At 33.5% G+C, this 18673-nt stretch overlaps 6 protein-coding genes across 8 annotated transcripts; 4 read left to right on the top strand and 2 right to left on the bottom strand.

Annotated features, from left to right (window-relative positions):
- Positions 1-244: 244 nt before the first annotated feature.
- LOC108841958 (probable receptor-like protein kinase At1g80640) lies at positions 245-2737 on the top strand. Its single transcript, XM_018614742.2, is given in 10 exon segments — positions 245-527; positions 530-671; positions 852-1022; positions 1108-1355; positions 1457-1589; positions 1665-1728; positions 1832-1928; positions 2012-2090; positions 2188-2303; positions 2396-2737. Coding segments are annotated over 10 exon segments (1287 nt in total). The 5' UTR covers positions 245-506; the 3' UTR covers positions 2612-2737.
- A 72-nt stretch (positions 2738-2809) lies between these two features.
- On the top strand, positions 2810-4196 carry LOC108841960 (ribonuclease 3-like protein 1). 2 transcript variants are annotated; one of them, XM_018614749.2, is made up of 4 exons: positions 2810-3070; positions 3326-3509; positions 3630-3744; positions 3837-4196. In XM_018614749.2, the coding sequence occupies exons 1-4, from the start codon at positions 2954-2956 to the stop codon at positions 4006-4008; spliced, it is 588 nt and encodes a 195-aa protein (XP_018470251.2). In that variant the 5' UTR covers positions 2810-2953; the 3' UTR covers positions 4009-4196. The 2 variants fall into 2 exon arrangements, with proteins under 2 accessions (XP_018470251.2, XP_018470250.2); XM_018614748.2 differs by having other exon boundaries at positions 3323-3509.
- Positions 4169-6391, bottom strand: LOC108843073 (protein RAE1-like). 2 transcript variants are annotated; one of them, XM_018616162.2, is made up of 8 exons: positions 6196-6391; positions 5651-6009; positions 5406-5547; positions 5225-5268; positions 4919-5047; positions 4751-4828; positions 4600-4671; positions 4169-4492 (listed from the first exon to the last, which is right to left on the bottom strand). In XM_018616162.2, the coding sequence occupies exons 1-8, from the start codon at positions 6244-6246 to the stop codon at positions 4381-4383; spliced, it is 987 nt and encodes a 328-aa protein (XP_018471664.2). In that variant the 5' UTR covers positions 6247-6391; the 3' UTR covers positions 4169-4380. The 2 variants fall into 2 exon arrangements, with proteins under 2 accessions (XP_018471664.2, XP_018471663.2); XM_018616161.2 differs by having other exon boundaries at positions 5188-5268; positions 6196-6390.
- An 835-nt stretch (positions 6392-7226) lies between these two features.
- Positions 7227-8587, top strand: LOC108830533 (nuclear pore complex protein NUP96-like). Its single transcript, XM_018604129.2, has 3 exons — positions 7227-7473; positions 7657-7754; positions 8173-8587. The coding sequence occupies exons 1-3, from the start codon at positions 7360-7362 to the stop codon at positions 8378-8380; spliced, it is 420 nt and encodes a 139-aa protein (XP_018459631.2). The 5' UTR covers positions 7227-7359; the 3' UTR covers positions 8381-8587.
- Positions 8588-11309: 2722 nt separating this feature from the next.
- On the top strand, positions 11310-13201 carry LOC108841212 (uncharacterized). The gene is made up of 10 exons (XM_018613992.2): positions 11310-11434; positions 11532-11616; positions 11726-11816; positions 11906-11980; positions 12105-12141; positions 12293-12376; positions 12461-12521; positions 12642-12748; positions 12835-12900; positions 13010-13201. Exons 2-10 carry the CDS (start codon positions 11532-11534, stop codon positions 13103-13105), a joined length of 702 nt encoding a protein of 233 aa, XP_018469494.2. The 5' UTR covers positions 11310-11434; the 3' UTR covers positions 13106-13201.
- Positions 13202-15675: 2474 nt separating this feature from the next.
- On the bottom strand, positions 15676-16597 carry LOC108840815 (zinc finger protein 1-like). Its single transcript, XM_018613634.2, has one exon. The coding sequence runs from the start codon at positions 16484-16486 to the stop codon at positions 15833-15835; it is 654 nt and encodes a 217-aa protein (XP_018469136.1). The 5' UTR covers positions 16487-16597; the 3' UTR covers positions 15676-15832.
- Between the last annotated feature and the right edge of the window lie 2076 nt (positions 16598-18673).

The following is an 18673-nucleotide window of genomic DNA, read 5'->3' as shown; positions in this document are numbered from 1 at the left end:
AGTTAAATAGACACAATAAATAAAGGTTCTCTTCTTTAAAAAGTAAAAAAAACTATCACACGGGCAGAGTAGGGCATTATCTTACATTCTTGGTATGTTAATATTGTTTGTATTAATATAGAGTAAAATACAAATTAATGAAAGAAAATGGAGCTTGAATGAATGAGCATGATATTCTCTCTCTTTATCAGTCCACAATTCCACGTCTTATCAGCCCACGTCCGGTCTCTCTCTCTCCACAAGGCGCACTCTTTTTTTTTTTTTTTGGGTTTGGTTTCAGCTTTTTCCACCTTTTGATAACTGCCACATGAAAGACCAAACCAATACATTGTCCTTTCTCTGTTTCCCAACGCCATCAGTGTCTCTCTCTCTTGTCTCCATCTTCAGACAAGATAATCTCAAGATTTTCTCCCCATCTTCCATTAAAAGAACTCAAAAAGAAGGAAGGAAGCTTCATAGTTCCATTACCTCTCTCTCTCTCTCTCTCTCTCTCTTTCTCTCTCTGCATGTTTGTGAAACACCAAACAAAAGAATGTGTCTCCTTCGTCATCTGCTCTTGCCCATTTGTCTTCTTGGCTTCTCCTTCTTCTCCGTTGTTTTGGTCTCTGCTACTCCCCAAGAAATCCCTATCTCTCAAGCTTCTCCTAGAACCGGAGGAGCTCAATCCCCAGGTTAAAATTCAACTTTAACTGAGTCTTCTTGTACTTGCCTAAATGGGTTTGCTAAAGGAGACCAAAAGGAATCGACTTTACTTGAAAATTGATTCTATTTCCGGAATAAAAATGGAAACTTTTTTTTTTTTATCTGAACCCATAAAGAAAGAAAAAGTTGACCTTTTTTTTTTGTCACAGGACCTCCCATTGTTAAAGTGGTGATTCGCCAAGACCTGAACAAGAAGATTCTAATCGCTCTTATAGTCTCATCAACACTCCTCTGTTTCACAGTCTTGCTGCTTCTCTACCTCTTGCTATGGAGGTACAGAAGTATGAATAACAGCTTCAATGGTATCAAGGGAAAATCTGGTAATGTTTTAAAAAGTTTCAACACTTGTTTTGATAATTTCTTTGTTGTGTGCTTATTTTTGGTTTCTTTGCTTATTATCTGAAGATTCTGTGAAGACTAGTAGTGTATCCACAAAACCGACTGTACACAAGGTTGAGTCTGTCACCAAAGGAACCATCCCTGTCTATGAATACCAGCTGCTGGAGTCTGGAACAAACAAGTTCAGCGATGGTAATGTGTTGAGCAGAGGTGGTCGTGGATGTCTTTATAGCGCTTGTCTTGATGGAAAGTCTTATGTCACCGTGAAGAAGCTTGATGGTGGTGGAGAGACCGACATTGAAAAACAGTTTGAGGTTTTTGATCTACATGATCAACCACATTTGATTCCTTTCCAGACTATAGAACCATCTCCTCCTTCATAACTAGTTTTTTTTTGTTGTTGTTGAAAATGCAGAATGAGGTAGATTGGTTGGCTAAGATCAAGCATCAGAACATAGTCTCCCTTTTGGGGTTTAGCGTGTACCGCCAAACGAGATGCATTGTGTATGAGATGATGCAGAATGGTTCTTTGGAGAGTCAGCTGCATGGTAAGGGTTTTATGCACTCTTTGTTCAATCTTTTTGATTTTTTTTTTTACTTACTTCTTTTGGATATACTTGAAGGGCCTAGTCAAGGTGCAGGTTTAACTTGGCAGCTTAGGATGAAAATTGCGGTTGATATTGCACGGTAAAAAGTCAATTCATCCATTTTAGCAGTTTTTTTCCTATGATCTCCAAGCACATTTGTAATGCTTCTTACAAAGTTTTTTTTTTGCTCTTTTTAAATAAAGAGGATTAGAGTATCTTCATGAGCATTGCCATCCTCCGGTAGTTCACAGAGATTTGAAATCGTCTAACATCCTTCTTGACTCTGATTTCAACGCAAAGGTAAAAAGATAGAAGAGATTGACATACATATATATATATAATGTAACATTCTTCTTGTAGTGATCTGTTTGGTTTCTCTTTAGATATCAGATTTTGGGTATGCCACAGTGTTGATGACTCAGAACAAAAATCTGAACAGACCTTCAGAGTATCTTCTTGATGGTAACTGATAAGCAACAACTACTAGTCTCTCACTTTTTTTTTTTTTGATCTGAAGCTCAGATTGTTTGTTCTATGGTGTTTTTCATCTCTCATGTAGGCAAAGTAACAGACAAGAATGATGTATACTCATTTGGGGTGATTCTCCTACAACTTCTCCTAGGGAAGAGATCAGTGGAGAAACCATCAACTGAACCAGAATCTGTTGTCACTTGGGTACATACAACTTTTTCAAGAGAAACCATCAAAACTAAAACCAGAATCTGTCTTTATGATTTTTTGGTAATCTCTATTTGTTGGTGGAACAGGCTGTACCAAAGCTGAGTGACAGAGCAAATCTTCCAAACATATTGGACCCTGCAATCAAAGGAACAATGGATTTGAAGCATCTTTATCAGGTAGCAGCGGTGGCAGTGTTGTGTGTGCAGCCAGAGCCAAGTTACAGACCGCTAATAACCGATGTGTTGCACTCACTCATCCCTCTTCTACCACTAGAACTCGGCGGATCATTGCGAATTTTATGAAACCCCACATTTTCATTTCCTTATTTGTAATCTTTTTACATTTTGAAAAATTGAATCTTTGTTGGTTCTTTCGTTGTGCAAATTCCACTTTTATCTGTTTTATTTTTAATCGTTGGTCAAGTACAATTAATTAGGCTTTTGACTTTCTGACAGAAACACAAAAGAAGATAAAAAAGCTTTTGACTTTTGGGGACCAAACCTAAAGAAGAAGACAAAAACACTTATATGAGTTGTAATTAAATTGGTCATAAAAAAAAAAGAGTTGTAATTAAAGTTAACCTTTATCCGTTTAGGGAACCGAGAAACTCTTGACGAATTGAGTTATGAGAGAGAGAGAAGAAGATGGAGGAGGATCAGGAATCGAAGCGAAACACATCAAGAAGAAGAAGATCTGTCATCATCAGCCTCAAAGACATTCCTCCTCTCGATCCTTCTTCTATCCCAATAAACTCCTCTCTGGTAAACCCTTTTTTTTTTCCATTCAATTTTACTCTCAAAGTCTGTTCTTTTTGCAATACCATAGAGAGGACTTTTACATGAAACAATAAAGAGAGGAACTTTTTTGAATTCTGTAGGGTTTCTAGGTTTACAGACAAGAATACTATCTGTGTTCCCATTGTTCTGTCGTTAATTTGGCTCTTTTTATTAATCTGTCGGAAGCAGTGATACATCTTAGTTTCTTTCAATTGTTCTGTGTACATTTTTTGTCAGAAGCCAAGGACAATGATGGTGCCAAGTACATATAATAAAGTGAATGAGGTTGAAGAAGGCAATGCCATATCTTCCTTCTCCAACATTCAGATCGATCCTAATAGCACAAGAAGCGTAAACACCACCACACAAGAGACTCAGCTTCTTACTAAACCCCAAGAAGAAGACGCCAAATCAGTATCTAAAGGTTGCTTCATTCACCTCCCTTTAGTTTTCTATTTAAGTAACGTAAGAATAGCCATCTTCTTGTTTTAACCTAGAATCTTTTTGATTCATTGTGTGAATGCTTGCTTGGGATGGTGTCCAGATGAATCCAAGAAAGGTTCAGCGAAAATGGTGTTACAGGAACTATGTATATCCAAGAGATGGAAGCCTCCGGTTTATGATTGCTGCAATGTTGATGGACCTTGTCACATGAGATTGTAAGTGTGACCCCCATAACTTATCTGCATTTCCCTCCTAGCTACTACAAGAGTTGAGTGGACCTTGTTTTTGTTTTTGTTTTGGGGTTCAGATTTACATACAAAGTTGTGGTTGAGATTAGAGACTCTTCAGGAACAACTGTTTTGGAATGTTTTGGTGATCCCAAACGTAAGAAGAAAGCTGCCGCTGAGCACGCAGCTGAAGGAGCGCTCTGGTTTCTTGACCATGCAAAGCGAAACCACAGACAAAACCTACATCAATAAATTATCATCTACTCAGATGAAGAAGTCACCAGAGAGTTTAGAAGAGTCTTTATACATTTCTTTTTTCTTAATCTAGGCAAGTCTTAAAATATATCTGTCCTCATATCTAAAATCATTGTACTGTTTTATAAAAAAGTTTGTAAAGGGAAAAAACCAAAAATATCTCAAAAGTTTTTCATTATGTTTTAGAGACTAGTACTTGAGACAAAGCAATTCCAAACTGAGCCAGCCAAAAGGAGAACATCCAAGATAGAAAGACAGATACTTTTACTTGATATGAAAGAAAGACTCTTAACATTATTAAACATTATTAAGACAGCTAAAAGCATTATCCACTCTCACTGAAAGGCTAATCTCATTTTCTGCCGGTTGCTACTCTTGGCTTCGCCTTGACCTCACTTTCCTGAGGCATGTGCAAGAAGATGCTGCTTTTAGCAGTTGCCGGGTTGTGATTCTCTGCACCTTTGCTCCAGTCATAGCACGACTACAAATCACACACCAAATGGTTCAGAAAAAAGAAAAAACATTACTTTTTTTTTTTACTTATCACATCATAGTAATAAAGTGAAAACAAAGAAGATTGAAGCATACCGCATATGCAAATATCGACCCATCGTGGTTAAACGAACTGCAAGTAATTGGCTGACTGCACCTTGACATTGCCTTGATGTAACAATAATGTTCACAACTGTTAGATATCATGTATTAATGGAAAAAGCACAATATGTAAACATGATAATACCTTGAGTCTTTGTTTGCTATCCTTGTCCCAGAAATTGAAAGCCCCATCTGAGCCAGCAGTAGCAAAAGTTCCTTGTACCTTCATATTACACAACTCAAAACCATTAGCATCCGTATATTCTACTTTCATAGTGTTTGAAGTTTAAGACTAGAGAGAGAGAGCTTTTACCGGGTGGAAGTTGAGAGAGTTGACAGAATAGATCTCATTCCCATCTCTGTGGCATTTGAATGTGAAGTTCTTGTTCTGTTGAGAATCATCCAGATGATGCACACCAACCCGCCCCTCAATTGAACCAACCTATAGAGAGAGAAGAGAGCATGTGATCTGGTTAATACATTGAACATTTTTTTGTATAATTAAAAAAGCACAAAACAGGGAAGGCAACGCAATGTTAGGCATCATCAAACAACCAAGATTCCCTGTGCCCAATGAATTACCAAAAATCCTTGCTGATCAGGGAAGGCAGTAACACACCTCGTCTGGTACTTGAGTGGGGACACCACTCTCTTGAACTCAGTCTGCAGTTTTTTTGCCAGATTAATAAGTAGAGAGGTTCATTACAAGACTAGTTATTCTTAGGATAGACTACACTACACTACACTACACTACAGGCTTATTCAATTGATCCATATGATGCTCGCTCAGAAACAAAAACCTGAGGATTTTGCAAGTTGTAGACAATGAGATTCCTATCAGCAGTTGCGACAACCATGAGAGGGTGTTTCACAGACAAAGAATAGCATTTATCTGGAAGCTGTTGGGTATGCACAGGTGTTTGCTGCCTTGTATCCCAATACCTGAGAAAAAGAAAAGAAAAACCCCAACATCAGACAGTTCTTCTTCTATCAATTTACATAATAGAATATATTATAATGAAACAGAATCAATCAATCTTTATACCTCAAAGTCTTATCCCAGCTTCCAGTAACGAGGAGATTCATCCCAGGGATCCAGCCCATGTCAACAATAGGAGCATCGTGCATAGCAACAGTAACAGGTTGACCACCAGACAACAAGGGCCACATTTTGGCTTGCTTATCACAACCACCACTAAAGACAGCGGTTCCATCATCTTTCCAAGCGGAACACAAGACGGGCTGATCATGGGATATGGATGCTTTAGGAGCACTTGCTAGATTGTTCCCACTACGGGATATCTCCCAACACCTCACCTGATTGTCCCAAGAAGTGGCGACAAGGATATCGGCTCTGGGGCTAAAGGTCAAGCTGCTGATTGAATCTGCTGGTGACGGAGTAACCTTAAGACATAGAATTTAAAAAAAAAAAAAAAATTGGAGCTTTAACCTTTAAGATAGGGCAATGTAAGACATCGAGTCTAAAGGGTTCAGTTAAGATCTTGTAAATGTTAAAGACACACAAAAAAAAAGGATCGGACTTTGGCAAACAGTAAGTAAATCAAACAAAATGGCAATAGAAGAAATTACCTCAAAGGATTTGTTGGGATTAGTATTAGCCGTCGCACCGAAGGTAGCCATTTTCACGATTCAAGAGCCCGAGAGAGAGAGAGGAACGTTCGTCTGGAGACTAGAATTTTCCGACAAGAGGAAGATGAAGTGAGTGAGAGAAAAAGAAGATGCTAGAGACAACACGAGTTTATAAACATCCCCCGACCGAAGCGTTTATCGGACGCTAAACTTGTACTTATAAATTAATTAAAAGAAAAAGAAAAATGGAACACAAATAAAAAAAAAAGAGAAATTGCACTTTTTTTAAACACCAAATAATATGTTAATTTGCAGATATGGAACATTTACTCTTTAATTTTCTAAACGGCACTGACACTCCTTGATATGGCAATCAAGGACCTGGACCGCGGGCCTGGTCCGTAAAAGCTTGTTGTGGGATGAGATTAGGCCTCCATTTGATAAGTCCGCAAAATTGCAGAACAGACTCAAAGCGGGACAGGTTCAAAGCGGGATGGGCTCAAAACGGGACGGACCGAAAGTGGGATGTATTAAACCGCGGGATTTTTGAAGACCCGCAATCCTAAGTCTGCATTTCTGCTTTCACCTGAGAGAGAGAGAGAGAGAGAGAGAGATTAGACATTATGAAGCTCCGTTGATGGTTGTTTCAGAGTCGATGATGCTTCTGTCTCCCAAGCGCCTCTGATCTGCCGGTGGAGCTTCTTAAAGCCATCATAAATGATAATAAAAACATTTGTTTTGTATAAGTTTAATGTATTGATCTTGTAAGAGTATACTTGATCATGTGCAAGCTGAAACTCAATTCTTGTCTATGTTTGTTTGTGCATGTAGAAACAAGCAATGTAATATTCGATGTCCCGCGGGACAGCTCGCGAAGTCCTGCATATTTCGCGGTACGGGATTGGGCAGCTAGTTTTAGGACCGCATCCCGAGCGGGACAGGCCCGCCATGTACCGCCAGAAGCCAAACCCGCCATTTTTATGATATCAGTTGCTCATTCATTGTTTTTTGTCAGGTAAGCTTTTCGTTGCCTTATCTGCAGACCCAGTGCTACTGGAACACAATTTCTGTGAACTGTATGAAGGATCTGGTTTGGAGTGATCTGTTTTATTTATTTTAATAAATGCAGCTAACCATTCAGAAATATGGAGAATTGCTACATCAATGGACGACCGCAAGTCTGAGATTGAAAACTGGGATTTGGATGCTGGGATTTACATGTCGTTTTATTTACTAAAGAGTTCACTGGAAGAAGATGCTGATACAATGCTAGAACTGGTACGTCTACTTCGTAATAATCTAAAATTTGAGCTCTCAAAGTTGCTTAAACCTTAGTTAGGCAGCTGTTGACCAAGCTGGCTGTACAATATATGATATCTTGTACTGATACTCAACGAAATTTGCTTTAAACTCTCTATGATCATGTGCATGACATGAACAACAAAACTTTTGCTTCGAGAGGATTCCCCTGAAAGTAGAAACGAGTCGTGCAGAAGTTTTGTCGGTCGTTTAAACGAGTCGTTGGCTGTTTGGGGTGATAGATTACCAGTTGAAGCCAGGTAAGTACTCCATATGTCTCACACTTTGACAATAGCCGTAGAATCGTTAAGAACTTAGTCATTGCTTGCATGCACTTACTTGTTTGATCCTTTTTTTTTGTTCATGTCGTCCACTGAATTGTATAAGATTCTAAATCAAATCCTAGGATAGGACATTACTCACCTAGAAAGTTAAATACATAATGGAGCAATTTTAGATGGATCCTTCTAAATTTGGTGGCATTCTATAGTAATTGCTCCTAAACTAAGGCAGTTGGCTTCTGATGACTACATAGCTCAAGTTTGCTGTGTGGACAGATACGGGTCAAACATCTCTCACACACATTCTAAGTTGATCACAAAAAGCTTTTTTAGCATTTTATTAAATTTGGTTACAACGACACACTAACCGTACAAACTCTCTTTTCTATGGCTGCAGAGTCGCATACACAAAGATGGCAGAGGAAATCTGCGAGTTGCTTCTGTCAGGTCTGAGTGTGTATCCTGATAGAGAGTCACAGCTAAGGTGTTTTATGACAGCTTTCAAAGCTCCATTACCAGAAGATGTAAGATCATCACATCTGCAAGATGCTGTCTCTCTCTTCTCCCTATATCTCTCAGAGACAGGCAACCAAACATCAGCTTAGTGACCCATTCATTACTTATTACTCTTTGGGGAGGAGGAGGGTCTTTGTGTTTACTACTGGTCAGTGGAAGAGATTTAGTTGGGCTTTGTCGTCTGTAAGAACCATGAATGGTTTTGATTTGGTCTTGTTGTTTTAGAAAATTCACAAATCTTATTGTTACAATATCAGATAAAAAAAAAGATGTAAAAGGGAAAGTATTTTCTTAAAGAACTGAAAATAGCAGATTTCTCAGTGTTGTTTTTAAATGATGTATAAATTATAGTGTACTAGTGATTTTCCGGCGCTACGCGCCGGGTTCGTATGTTATAATTTTACATAAATTTATAAATTATTATATAGTTTTAAAATAAAATATGTTAAATATGAAAATAAAAATATATTAAAATGATATTTTTTTATCTTTTTTATAGTGGTTAGTGACCGTAGTGCATTACTTTGTTTGAAGTTGTTTAGTTCAAAGTGTAATAGCATAAGTGGTTGTTACTATATATGAATTATAATAGTTATATTATTAATTATTAAAATAAATATATATAAACTATAAAACTTTTACTAATATATTTAGTTCAAATAATAGAAAGATGGAATACATTTCAAATTTTATAAATTTTATAAAAAATAAGGGTGAAGTGTCAATTTTTGGTAAAATAATTGGTGAGTATCTAATATTATATTTTTAAAATTACCATGTTGACTTTTAAAATATAAAGATGGAGTTGTGTGTGTTACTTTAGTTTCAAGGTCTCTCAAAAAGATGTATCTTCAAATAATAAACATAAAATTATCTTCTATATTAGTTTTGTTATAATGGAAGATTTTGTGTGTGTTCATAACGAAATTCTTGTTTGTCCACCCTTATTTAAAAATATCAACGAATCTTAATATGAATATAAATATGTTTTTTATCTAAAAACTATAAATGGTTCCTAAACTCCTCTATTTAATGGACAACTTCTATTATAACCGGAATGAAACAATTTCACCAAATATTCCTAGTAAAAAATCAATTTGTTAATTAGTAAATGAGATGTTAGCATCTATAACGATCATGAGAGAGACAATTTCTAACTATCTGTGATCTTGCTGACTTGTTGCATTTAGTATTGGTTTTGACAATAAATGGTTAGTGTGGTGCAAAGGATTAATGGTGAGGGTGGTGTGTGGTTTACATCAATTTTAAATAAGTTTAGCAACCAGGCAACGTTTTTAAATTTCTCTCAGATTGGAAGTAGATTTTTTTTTAGTTAAATTTTAAGAGTATATTAATCATGTTCACGGTTTTTAAAATGTAAACACGGATAACATGCATCAGAGAAGTTATTGGTTTTCTTGCACAGTGTAACATGGGAAGATACTATAGAGTTTATGTGTAATACCAATAGACCAAATGTTAGTCTTTTGGACTTGAATCGCCATCAATTACTAAACATTATTAGAGTGGGATGAGTGGAATTTCTAGATTGATTATATGACAGTTACGTCGATTGCGTTAAAGAAGGAGAATTTTAAAGGCTTCATTCTCCATCGTCAACATCAAATACAAAGAAACCCTATAAACCAGTGTTTTGACACCCGATTCGGACATTGAACCGGACGATTTACTGGGTCTCTGGATGTGGGTGAACTGTGGTTTAGTAAATGAATTAGTTTTATTATATAGTAATATATTAGCTATGAAAATAAATATATAAAAACTAAAGTTAATATTTTAAATTTTTTCAAACATAAAGTAATAGTTTGGATATGTATCTATTTTATGTTTATTTTTTTTTGAAAATACTCAACTTTAGTTTTCATTTTTGTATTTTTTATTTAACATACAAAATATTAAGAAATAGCTTAAAGTATTTAAAAAAATATGTAACATAAGAGTTTATGAAATTAAAAAAAATCAAGACATAAAATCTTAACTAATTAAACTTATCCAAAATTAAAACATCATTGTAATAAATTGCCAATATTAAAAATAAACTAACACCTAATCACAATTAAGACCAAAACACATTAAATAAAATTGAGAAAAAAAATTTAATTATTAAAAAGAGAATGCCACATGGCATTAATCCCCCCAAGGAGAAAAAAAAAGCCAACTTTATTAGTTAAGATTTTGTGGTTAGAAAGTAGATTATAAAATAAGTTATTTGAGATAACACACAAAAGCAAAGATATCTTATTAACATAAACTATCATAGAAACTCTACAAATTATTTCTATAATAAATCAACGTTCGATAAATTAATAATTTTTTTTAGTTTTAAATTAGACATATGTACAATATGACATGATTCGATAAGATAATAAGATAACAATATTTAAAAGAAAAAAAATAAACATATGATTCCACTAAAATCAGAATTAATAGTTACAATATAGAAAGTTTATATAAACATATACACAAAGCATTTTGTTGTTTATTTTCTTCAAAATGAATTTCATCTCTAATTTATATTGTATTTTATTGAAAATCATATAAATTTGTATTGTATTTTATGATATGTAGTCAACATATAAATATATATCAAACAATCTAGTATAAATATATGAAGTTCAAATCTATAAATTATTAACAAATGTATAATATTGAGAATGGAATATTTTTCACTTCTCTAAATAAAAAAATATTTTAAAATATAACTATAAATACAGAAATTTTATTTAAACTAATAATTCTATAAATTAATAAATTATCATAGTTTCAACATTATTAATTTATAAAAAAACATTAATTTATAGAGCTTTTATTGTATTTAGAAAATTGGTAAACTAACATTAAAAAGAAAAAAAGGTAAACTGACAAAGGAAAGGATTTTTATCAAAAAGAAAAGAAAAAGGAAAAATATTAGTTTAGAAAAAAAAAACTTTAGGAAAACATTAGTTTATCACATTAAAAAAGGAAAAAAAAAAGTATATAAAATCGTGTATATAAAGACCAAGAGAAGAGAAGAGAAGTGAAATCGAACATAAGCTATCTTTCTCTATTGCTTTGCGTTCCTTGACCTAGAAGCTTTCCCGTTGCTCTTTCCTGGTGCAAATCGCCTTGTTTCCGCTGATAAAGTAATTAATCAATTACTCTATATGTAGTTTATATTTATATATTTATTGTTCTGAAGTCTCAAGTTGTACGTGTGCACTTTGTTTGCGGTTTAATTAGATGCCTCGTACTGCTTCCAAGCCGACGAAGAAACGGACTAAACCTTATACAGTTCCCTCTTCAGACACGGATCCTGTTCCCTCAGGTATAACAAGAACATAAATCACCTTAGGGTTTTATATCATACAAAGTTTGAACTCGGTTGAATCTATCTAGCAAGTAAGTCAACATAATCTTTTGTGTGTTTGGTACAGCTTCGAGTGCAACTAAAAAGTCGTCCAAAGAGAAGGATGGAAAATATAAACTGTTTAATAAGTATGCTAATACATCTTCTGGTGTCATTGAGTAAGTACACACCATCACATTCCTCTTCTAATGCAACTCAGTTACGAACAAGTTCTAACACTTTTAGTTCTTGTTATTGCATCTAACAGTCCAGAAGGAATTGAGAAACTTTGCTCCAAATTGAAAGTTCCTCATACTGATATCAAGATCTTGATGCTAGCTTGGTAACCAATCAATCCACCAATATTTATTAATTTTCTTCTGTTATTTATATGTATATGCAACTCTTGGTTCCGAGCACAAGTGCTTAACCTTAATACCTTAATTTTTTAAACTCGTTTCTCACAGGAAAATGAAGGCTGAAAGACAAGGTTACTTCACCAAGGTAATAGCATTGTTCTCCCCTGTAAATTATACATATATGGCTCCATGATTCCATCAAACCATTGAATTACAATCCTTTTTCTTTTTATATTTATGAAATTAGGTTCTTGTTTTTTTTTTGTATGATCTTAACTCCGTTACACCTATAATAGACTGAATGGAGGAGAGCACTCAAGGCTTTAAAGTTTGATACGATAAAAAAATTGAAGAAAGCCCTTCCTGAGCTCGAGCTAGAGGTTTTTATAATTGTTTCGATATATTTTTTTGATTGACAGCATCTTCTAATTGTCCTTGCGTTAATGTTTCTTCGTTATTAACAGGTAAGAAAGCCATTGAATTTTGCAGACTTCTACGCTTATGCTTTCCGTTATTGTTTCACAGGTGAAATCATCTACTCCACATGAACATGATATTATATGATTTGTGTTTTCTTTTGGTGTGCTTGTGTGACTTTTAAATGATTTAGTATAACTAACATTATTATTATTATTATCCATCCAGATGAAAAACAAAATTGCGTAGACATTGAGACTATTTGTCAACTCCTAGATATGGTCTTAGGATCAACATTCCGTGACCAGGTTGATCACTTTGTCGACTACCTAAAGGTTTGACTCCACCATTTTTTTGTCTTTGAAACATCTTCTTCCAAATTGTTTATCAGTTGTAAATGGTATCATCTCACTGTGAACAGATCCAGAATGATTACAAGGTCATCACCATGGACCAATGGATGGGTTTTTATAGATTCTGCAATGAGGTACTTTCCATATATCTCTATATTTCCTCCTCCTCCTCCTCCGTGGCCATCCTCTTTAACAAAATGTTTTTTGCACCTAATGTGATTTGTTCTTTTTTTGACATTACAGATAAGTTTCCCGGACATGACCAACTACAGTCTAGAACTTGCTTGGCCATTGATTCTTGACAACTTTTTTGAGTGGATGCGCGAAAAACAAGCGTGAATTAGTTTCCATATTTGTCAAAATGTTCAAGTCTAAAGCTTCAAGAAGAGGCCTCCATGTTTCACAGTCACCATCAAATAACTTCAAATTTGATTAGTGTTATTCTTGATGCCCAGAATGTTTTCATATACAAAGCTTTGGTGTTTTCTGTTTTTTCGTCATTAAATTTTTGTTTGCAAATGATATTTTCTTACTTTTAAATTTATTGAATAGATACTGCCAAAAGTGATATATCAATCTAAAACGTTTATGGAATATATTCTCCTTTAGTTTCATAAAAGGAAACTCCATAGATTGATTCTTCTTCTTTTACTTTTTTTTCTTTTCCTGTTTCTGATTAATACTGCAGAGACTTGATTTGATGTATAATTGTGTAAGAAACATATCCAAAAAAATGAAACAAAATTGTAAATAAGATCACAGGAAAAAGGTTTGTTCTCATCAGTACTGGTTCTCATTATTAGTTGCTTCTAGGCAATGGTTGCTTTTTGACTTGTTTTTCAGCTCTGGAGATTGTGTAAAAACTACTCCTTGGTGCATAATTACGAGCATGGACAGTCACATGTAAGCATTCTAGATATTTGTGTCTCGTTCATTATGTATGTGACTATGACTCCTTGTTTGCGAGATTGAAAGTGCTTTAGAAAGTTAAGCTTGTAAAATGATGACTTCTCGGGTAATTTTGTGTTTCCCTCTTAGGGAACTTGCTAGCTAATACTTCTGTCTGATTTGGTGACTTCCAAACCAATTCTTAGTGTTCCTTAACAGAGGAGCAACTCCATGATTTAATGACATTTTTACCTTTTAATTATCTAGTGCGGATTGACTGTGAAACGCCAGAAGTTAAAAGGGACAAGCCAGCTGAATTCATTTAATTAAACATCAAAGATATTATAATATGATGAAAAACAATCATATAATATAATGTGGATTTTTTTCTATTTGTTGGTCTAATTATCTCTCTTTGTGGTGACATTATATTATGATGAAAATAAACATATGTAAAAGAGAATGAACATGTCCTTTTCTAGAGAATTTTGGATCTTTTTCTATCGTAAATTACTCACTCCGTTTCAAAATAATATATATTTTAGAGTTTTCACATTTTTAATAAAATATATTAAAATTTAGTAATAATGCATATTTTCTGTAATTTTATATTTTCTATATTTTAAATCAATAAGATTTTACAAAATATAATTAAATATTTTTGAACTTCATACTTTTTATTATTAGTTGACTAAAATGCATTAGAAATACATAAATATTTCATTATTAATTGACAAAAAAATGCATTAGAAATATAAAAGAAAATTATTTTTTTGAAACATAATTTTTCTCTATCATATGTATCTTTTTGAAACATAGGGAATATAATTTTTTTTACCATGGGTATTATCATCTTGGATTTACTATGAATTTTTTTCCTAATACATCATATGGATTGGTATCTACATAAAATCATAATCGATGTGATGTATTAGACAGTGTGTGGGATTAGTGAAGAAATTATGGTGCATAACAACATGATTCCGAATCGTTAACATCTTCATTAGTGGATAATATTGATTGCTAATTGCAATGATTAGCATTATTATGTGATTAGAGCTTTAATGTAAACATCAACTTGATACAGACCCCACCCAAAGCAATCTTCACAGAATTTTTGGGTTATAATCCAGTAAATCCAAGATGATAATACCCACATGGTCACATATCATTCCAAAAGCTAGATAAATCGTGAAATGTCAATTAGAAAATTTGATTATTACAAATATTTGCAATACTACAGATTATTTTTTCTTTGGTAATCGATTATAATAAATTGTAATAAGTTTATATATTATGTAATGGTGATGAAATTATGAAATAATAATAGCGACGTGAAAAGATTAGATTAAAAGGATCATCTGAAATTTTAACTTTAACAGTCACATGGCGATGAAAACAACAAACCTCTGACGAACAACTCTTCATTATAGATTAATGTCTGTGTCTTTTAACTACATGTAGGACCTCTCTTCGATAATCACAGTGCATCCACTCTATATTTTATTTGAGAAGCATAAATCTTGTTTATGGTGTTTTATTTTGTCATTTGATATCATATAGATCCTCCACTGGACTATCATTGAATTTATACAAAAATAAATGGCATGTATATTAATTCATATTGCTATATGGATATCAATTGATTGACTAAAGTCAGTTCACGCCTGATAAATCGGTGCCAATTTAGTGGGCAATAATGCGTATAACGTAAATCTTCAAAAAAAATAATGCGTATAACGTAGGACATATTTTGTTGCTTTTAATGACTGTACTCCACAGTTTTTTTTTTTTAATTCCATCATTTTTTTTGGTACACTGATTATTATGTAGGTTTAGTTTCACTTGAACTTTAATAGAGAACATATTATTTGCTGTGAATATGAAATGTGTTATACATGTGATATCCCTATGTTCATTATAATACTTTCACCAGCCTAATAATAGAATACCTAACATCGTAATCCAATTTGATAAAAGCTTTTAAGTACTATACTACGTACATAGGCTTAAAAGAGACCTCAAATACTGCACTACAAAACAATATATAATGTAAAAAGGTACAGCTTGATTAATGAAACTCTAAATGCAAATATAATAATCATACGACAGTAAAACCGAAAAAGTTATAGCTAGTAATAAAGACTAAAAAGAAGATGACATTATGAGAATAAGAGATCACAGCTTAAGAGTCAAGTCAATCTTCTTAAACTGATTATGATTTTCTTGCTTGTTCTTGATTATAATATTACTGTTATAACTGCTGCCGAGTTCAACGTGAAATTTCTCTGGCAGCATCTTTTGGATGGCCGGTCTCTGTTGAATGTTCTGTTTGAAAACATGACTTAAACTCGCTCTTTGTCTTCCTAAAAAGGGATTATGGATCGTTGAATGGGCCTGAATCCCTAGCGTTGATCTGTTACTCATCGAGCCATGTAACGGTAACGATGCCATGCTTGCTAATCTGCTGACTGAACCATGGCCAAACGTGAACGCTGAGGAAGGAGGGGAGGAGGAGAGACTCATCTTGTAGTAGTACTGTCCTCGTTTGGCTAAGGTGCGTTCGCGCTTATGAGCGTTTTGGTGACCGCCTAGTGCTTGTGAGCTATAGAACTTTCTTTGACAATAGTTGCATGAGAACACTCTCGGCTCTTCCAAATGTTCTTGATGATGATGAGAAGTCGACGAACAGCTAGTTTTGAAAGAACCGATGAGATTGAGCTCTGATGAAGTCGTACCACGTGGCAAAAGGGTCAAGCCTAAATCGAGATCTTGATGACGTCGTTTCTTGATTTTTAACATTTCTTGATCTTCTTTGATGGAAGGATCCATGTGTATTTTTGTATATAGCCTATAGAGAGTAAAAGTAAAATTCCGATATAGATGTGAAGTGATGTGGTCTTAGGAAGTGAAAGTGTGAGTTCTATTTATGGAGTTGGACGGACATGTTACCTTTTATAAAAATGAATGATGTTTAAAGAAAAAGGGCTCTTTTGATGTGTGCAATCTGACCTAGAGCTACAGAGCCACACATGCAATTGTATAGTAGTGGACACTTGAAAATATTATTTATGATTGTAATTATCTGAATTATTGATTATTTCGGGAACATGAATAATGAGTGTTCATGATTCCATGGTATACCTATTGAGATAAATGTTATAAGTAGCTCTATCTTAATCAAATGAGTTTGTCTTTGTTGTCACCTCTTTTTTTGGTAACTTTCTAATTGTGTATCTTTTGGAAAACGTTTTTTAGGATCTAAACAAGTATGTATATACCATACCGTATGTAGTAGTCCCGTTTATTAATTTAGGGTTTAGGTGAGACGTTTGATTCAGAACCCTGAACAAAGAAGCTGTCATTATTTGTTTAAGTGTTAGGTAAGTTATCACTTTGAAAAGGATTAGAAGCCAATTAAATCTCCCCGACAATCCCTTTCGTTTCAATCTTTTAAATCCGTTCTCCTGTGTTTTGGTTCAATGTCCGAAACAGGAACATCCATTTCACATAAAATTGTCACTAATCATTGTATGATTATATATTCGTTCTCGTTAACTTACAAAACCATACAAGCAGTTGACATAAGTCAAACTAAACAGTCAAATCAGTTAATTTTGTATCTTTTTGCTTAAGCTGGATTTGTTGTTTATCCACCATAAAAGTTGAATTTACAGGCACATTTATGCTTTGTTTAGACATGATTATTTATAATTAGTTACGAATAAATTAACAAAAATATATATGGTTTATATACACATGTAATAAGCTAATGGTTATATCATAGTTTATAACAAGGTAACGTTCAATTTGATACTCGGCAAAATGCATTTGAGTTTTTTTTTGTTTGTGTTCTGCAATTTCTAAGTAGTAATGTGTTCATGAAATGTTATATTTTGGCCGGGCACTGGTTCATATTACGGTTTCCTTGTTATTAGAAACCAACAATTAATTAGATCGTGTAACAATCAAACTATGTAGTCTTACCGGTTCAATATTTAATAAGTCCAACTAAATGTGATCTTATCACCAACATATGATTCCCCAACATGTACTATTGATTTCTTTTAAAATTTAAACCCACCATCTGCTGAAAAAACCATAATAAAGGTGTAGTAGTTTCAAAAGTACTTTTTGCTTTCATCCTAGTGACTTGTGAGGTGATGCATTTTGTTTTTTTTTTTTTTTTTTTTGCTTTGTCTAATCAATCTCGACAGTATATCTCGCTCCTAGATTACCTTGTCTGTACAGCCTCCCCACCAAAAATACATTGGACCAACCTCTCATTCTTTTTCAAAACCAAAAAAAAAAAGAATGTATAGAACGGCTTAAGAACATAATTAGTGATACGACTTTTGAAATGAATTTTCCAATACTAACTAGAGAGGGCGGGTATATGTTTTGTTTTGTATGTTTTTTTGAAATTGCATTTCTAAGTATATGCTTTTTTGTTATTATATATATATTTTGTATCAGATATGTGTGTTTTGGGCAAATCTTTATTTTTATTTCTAATTTTACTTGTGTATTTTTTTCTCAAAATGATTAGTCTTCTTATTTTGAACATTGAAATGAAATTATTATTGGACGAAAGCTTACAAAGAAATAAAAAAATCCCTAAAGAAAAAATAGTAGTTCAAAAAAAAAGAGCATTATGAGCATTTTCAAAAGTTGGATACAAAACTCCATTAACAGTTCGTAAATCTGTGTAGTTGATTAAGTTTTTGTTATGGTTTAAAAGAATGTATCACGATTTTTTTAAATTGGATATTAAATTTAATTTTTGATATTTATTTTTTCTTTCTGTTTATATTTGTATTTTTAATCATATTTGTGTATAAATAATCAGCCCGTTTCTTTGTAACATTTTCTGTAATTTGTTTTGTTATATATATATTTTTCCACGTAAATTTAACTGCATATTTGTATTTTTCCATGTAATCATATTTGTAAAAATTTAATTTATCTTAGAGTAATTTAACTGCATATTAGTGATTTGACATAAATATTTTGTAATTT

Source organism: Raphanus sativus, chromosome 2 (genome assembly GCF_000801105.2).
Source record: "Raphanus sativus cultivar WK10039 chromosome 2, ASM80110v3, whole genome shotgun sequence".
In the NCBI taxonomy this organism is placed as follows: domain Eukaryota; kingdom Viridiplantae; phylum Streptophyta; class Magnoliopsida; order Brassicales; family Brassicaceae; genus Raphanus; species Raphanus sativus.
This window is presented reverse-complemented; position numbering and strand designations above follow the sequence as displayed.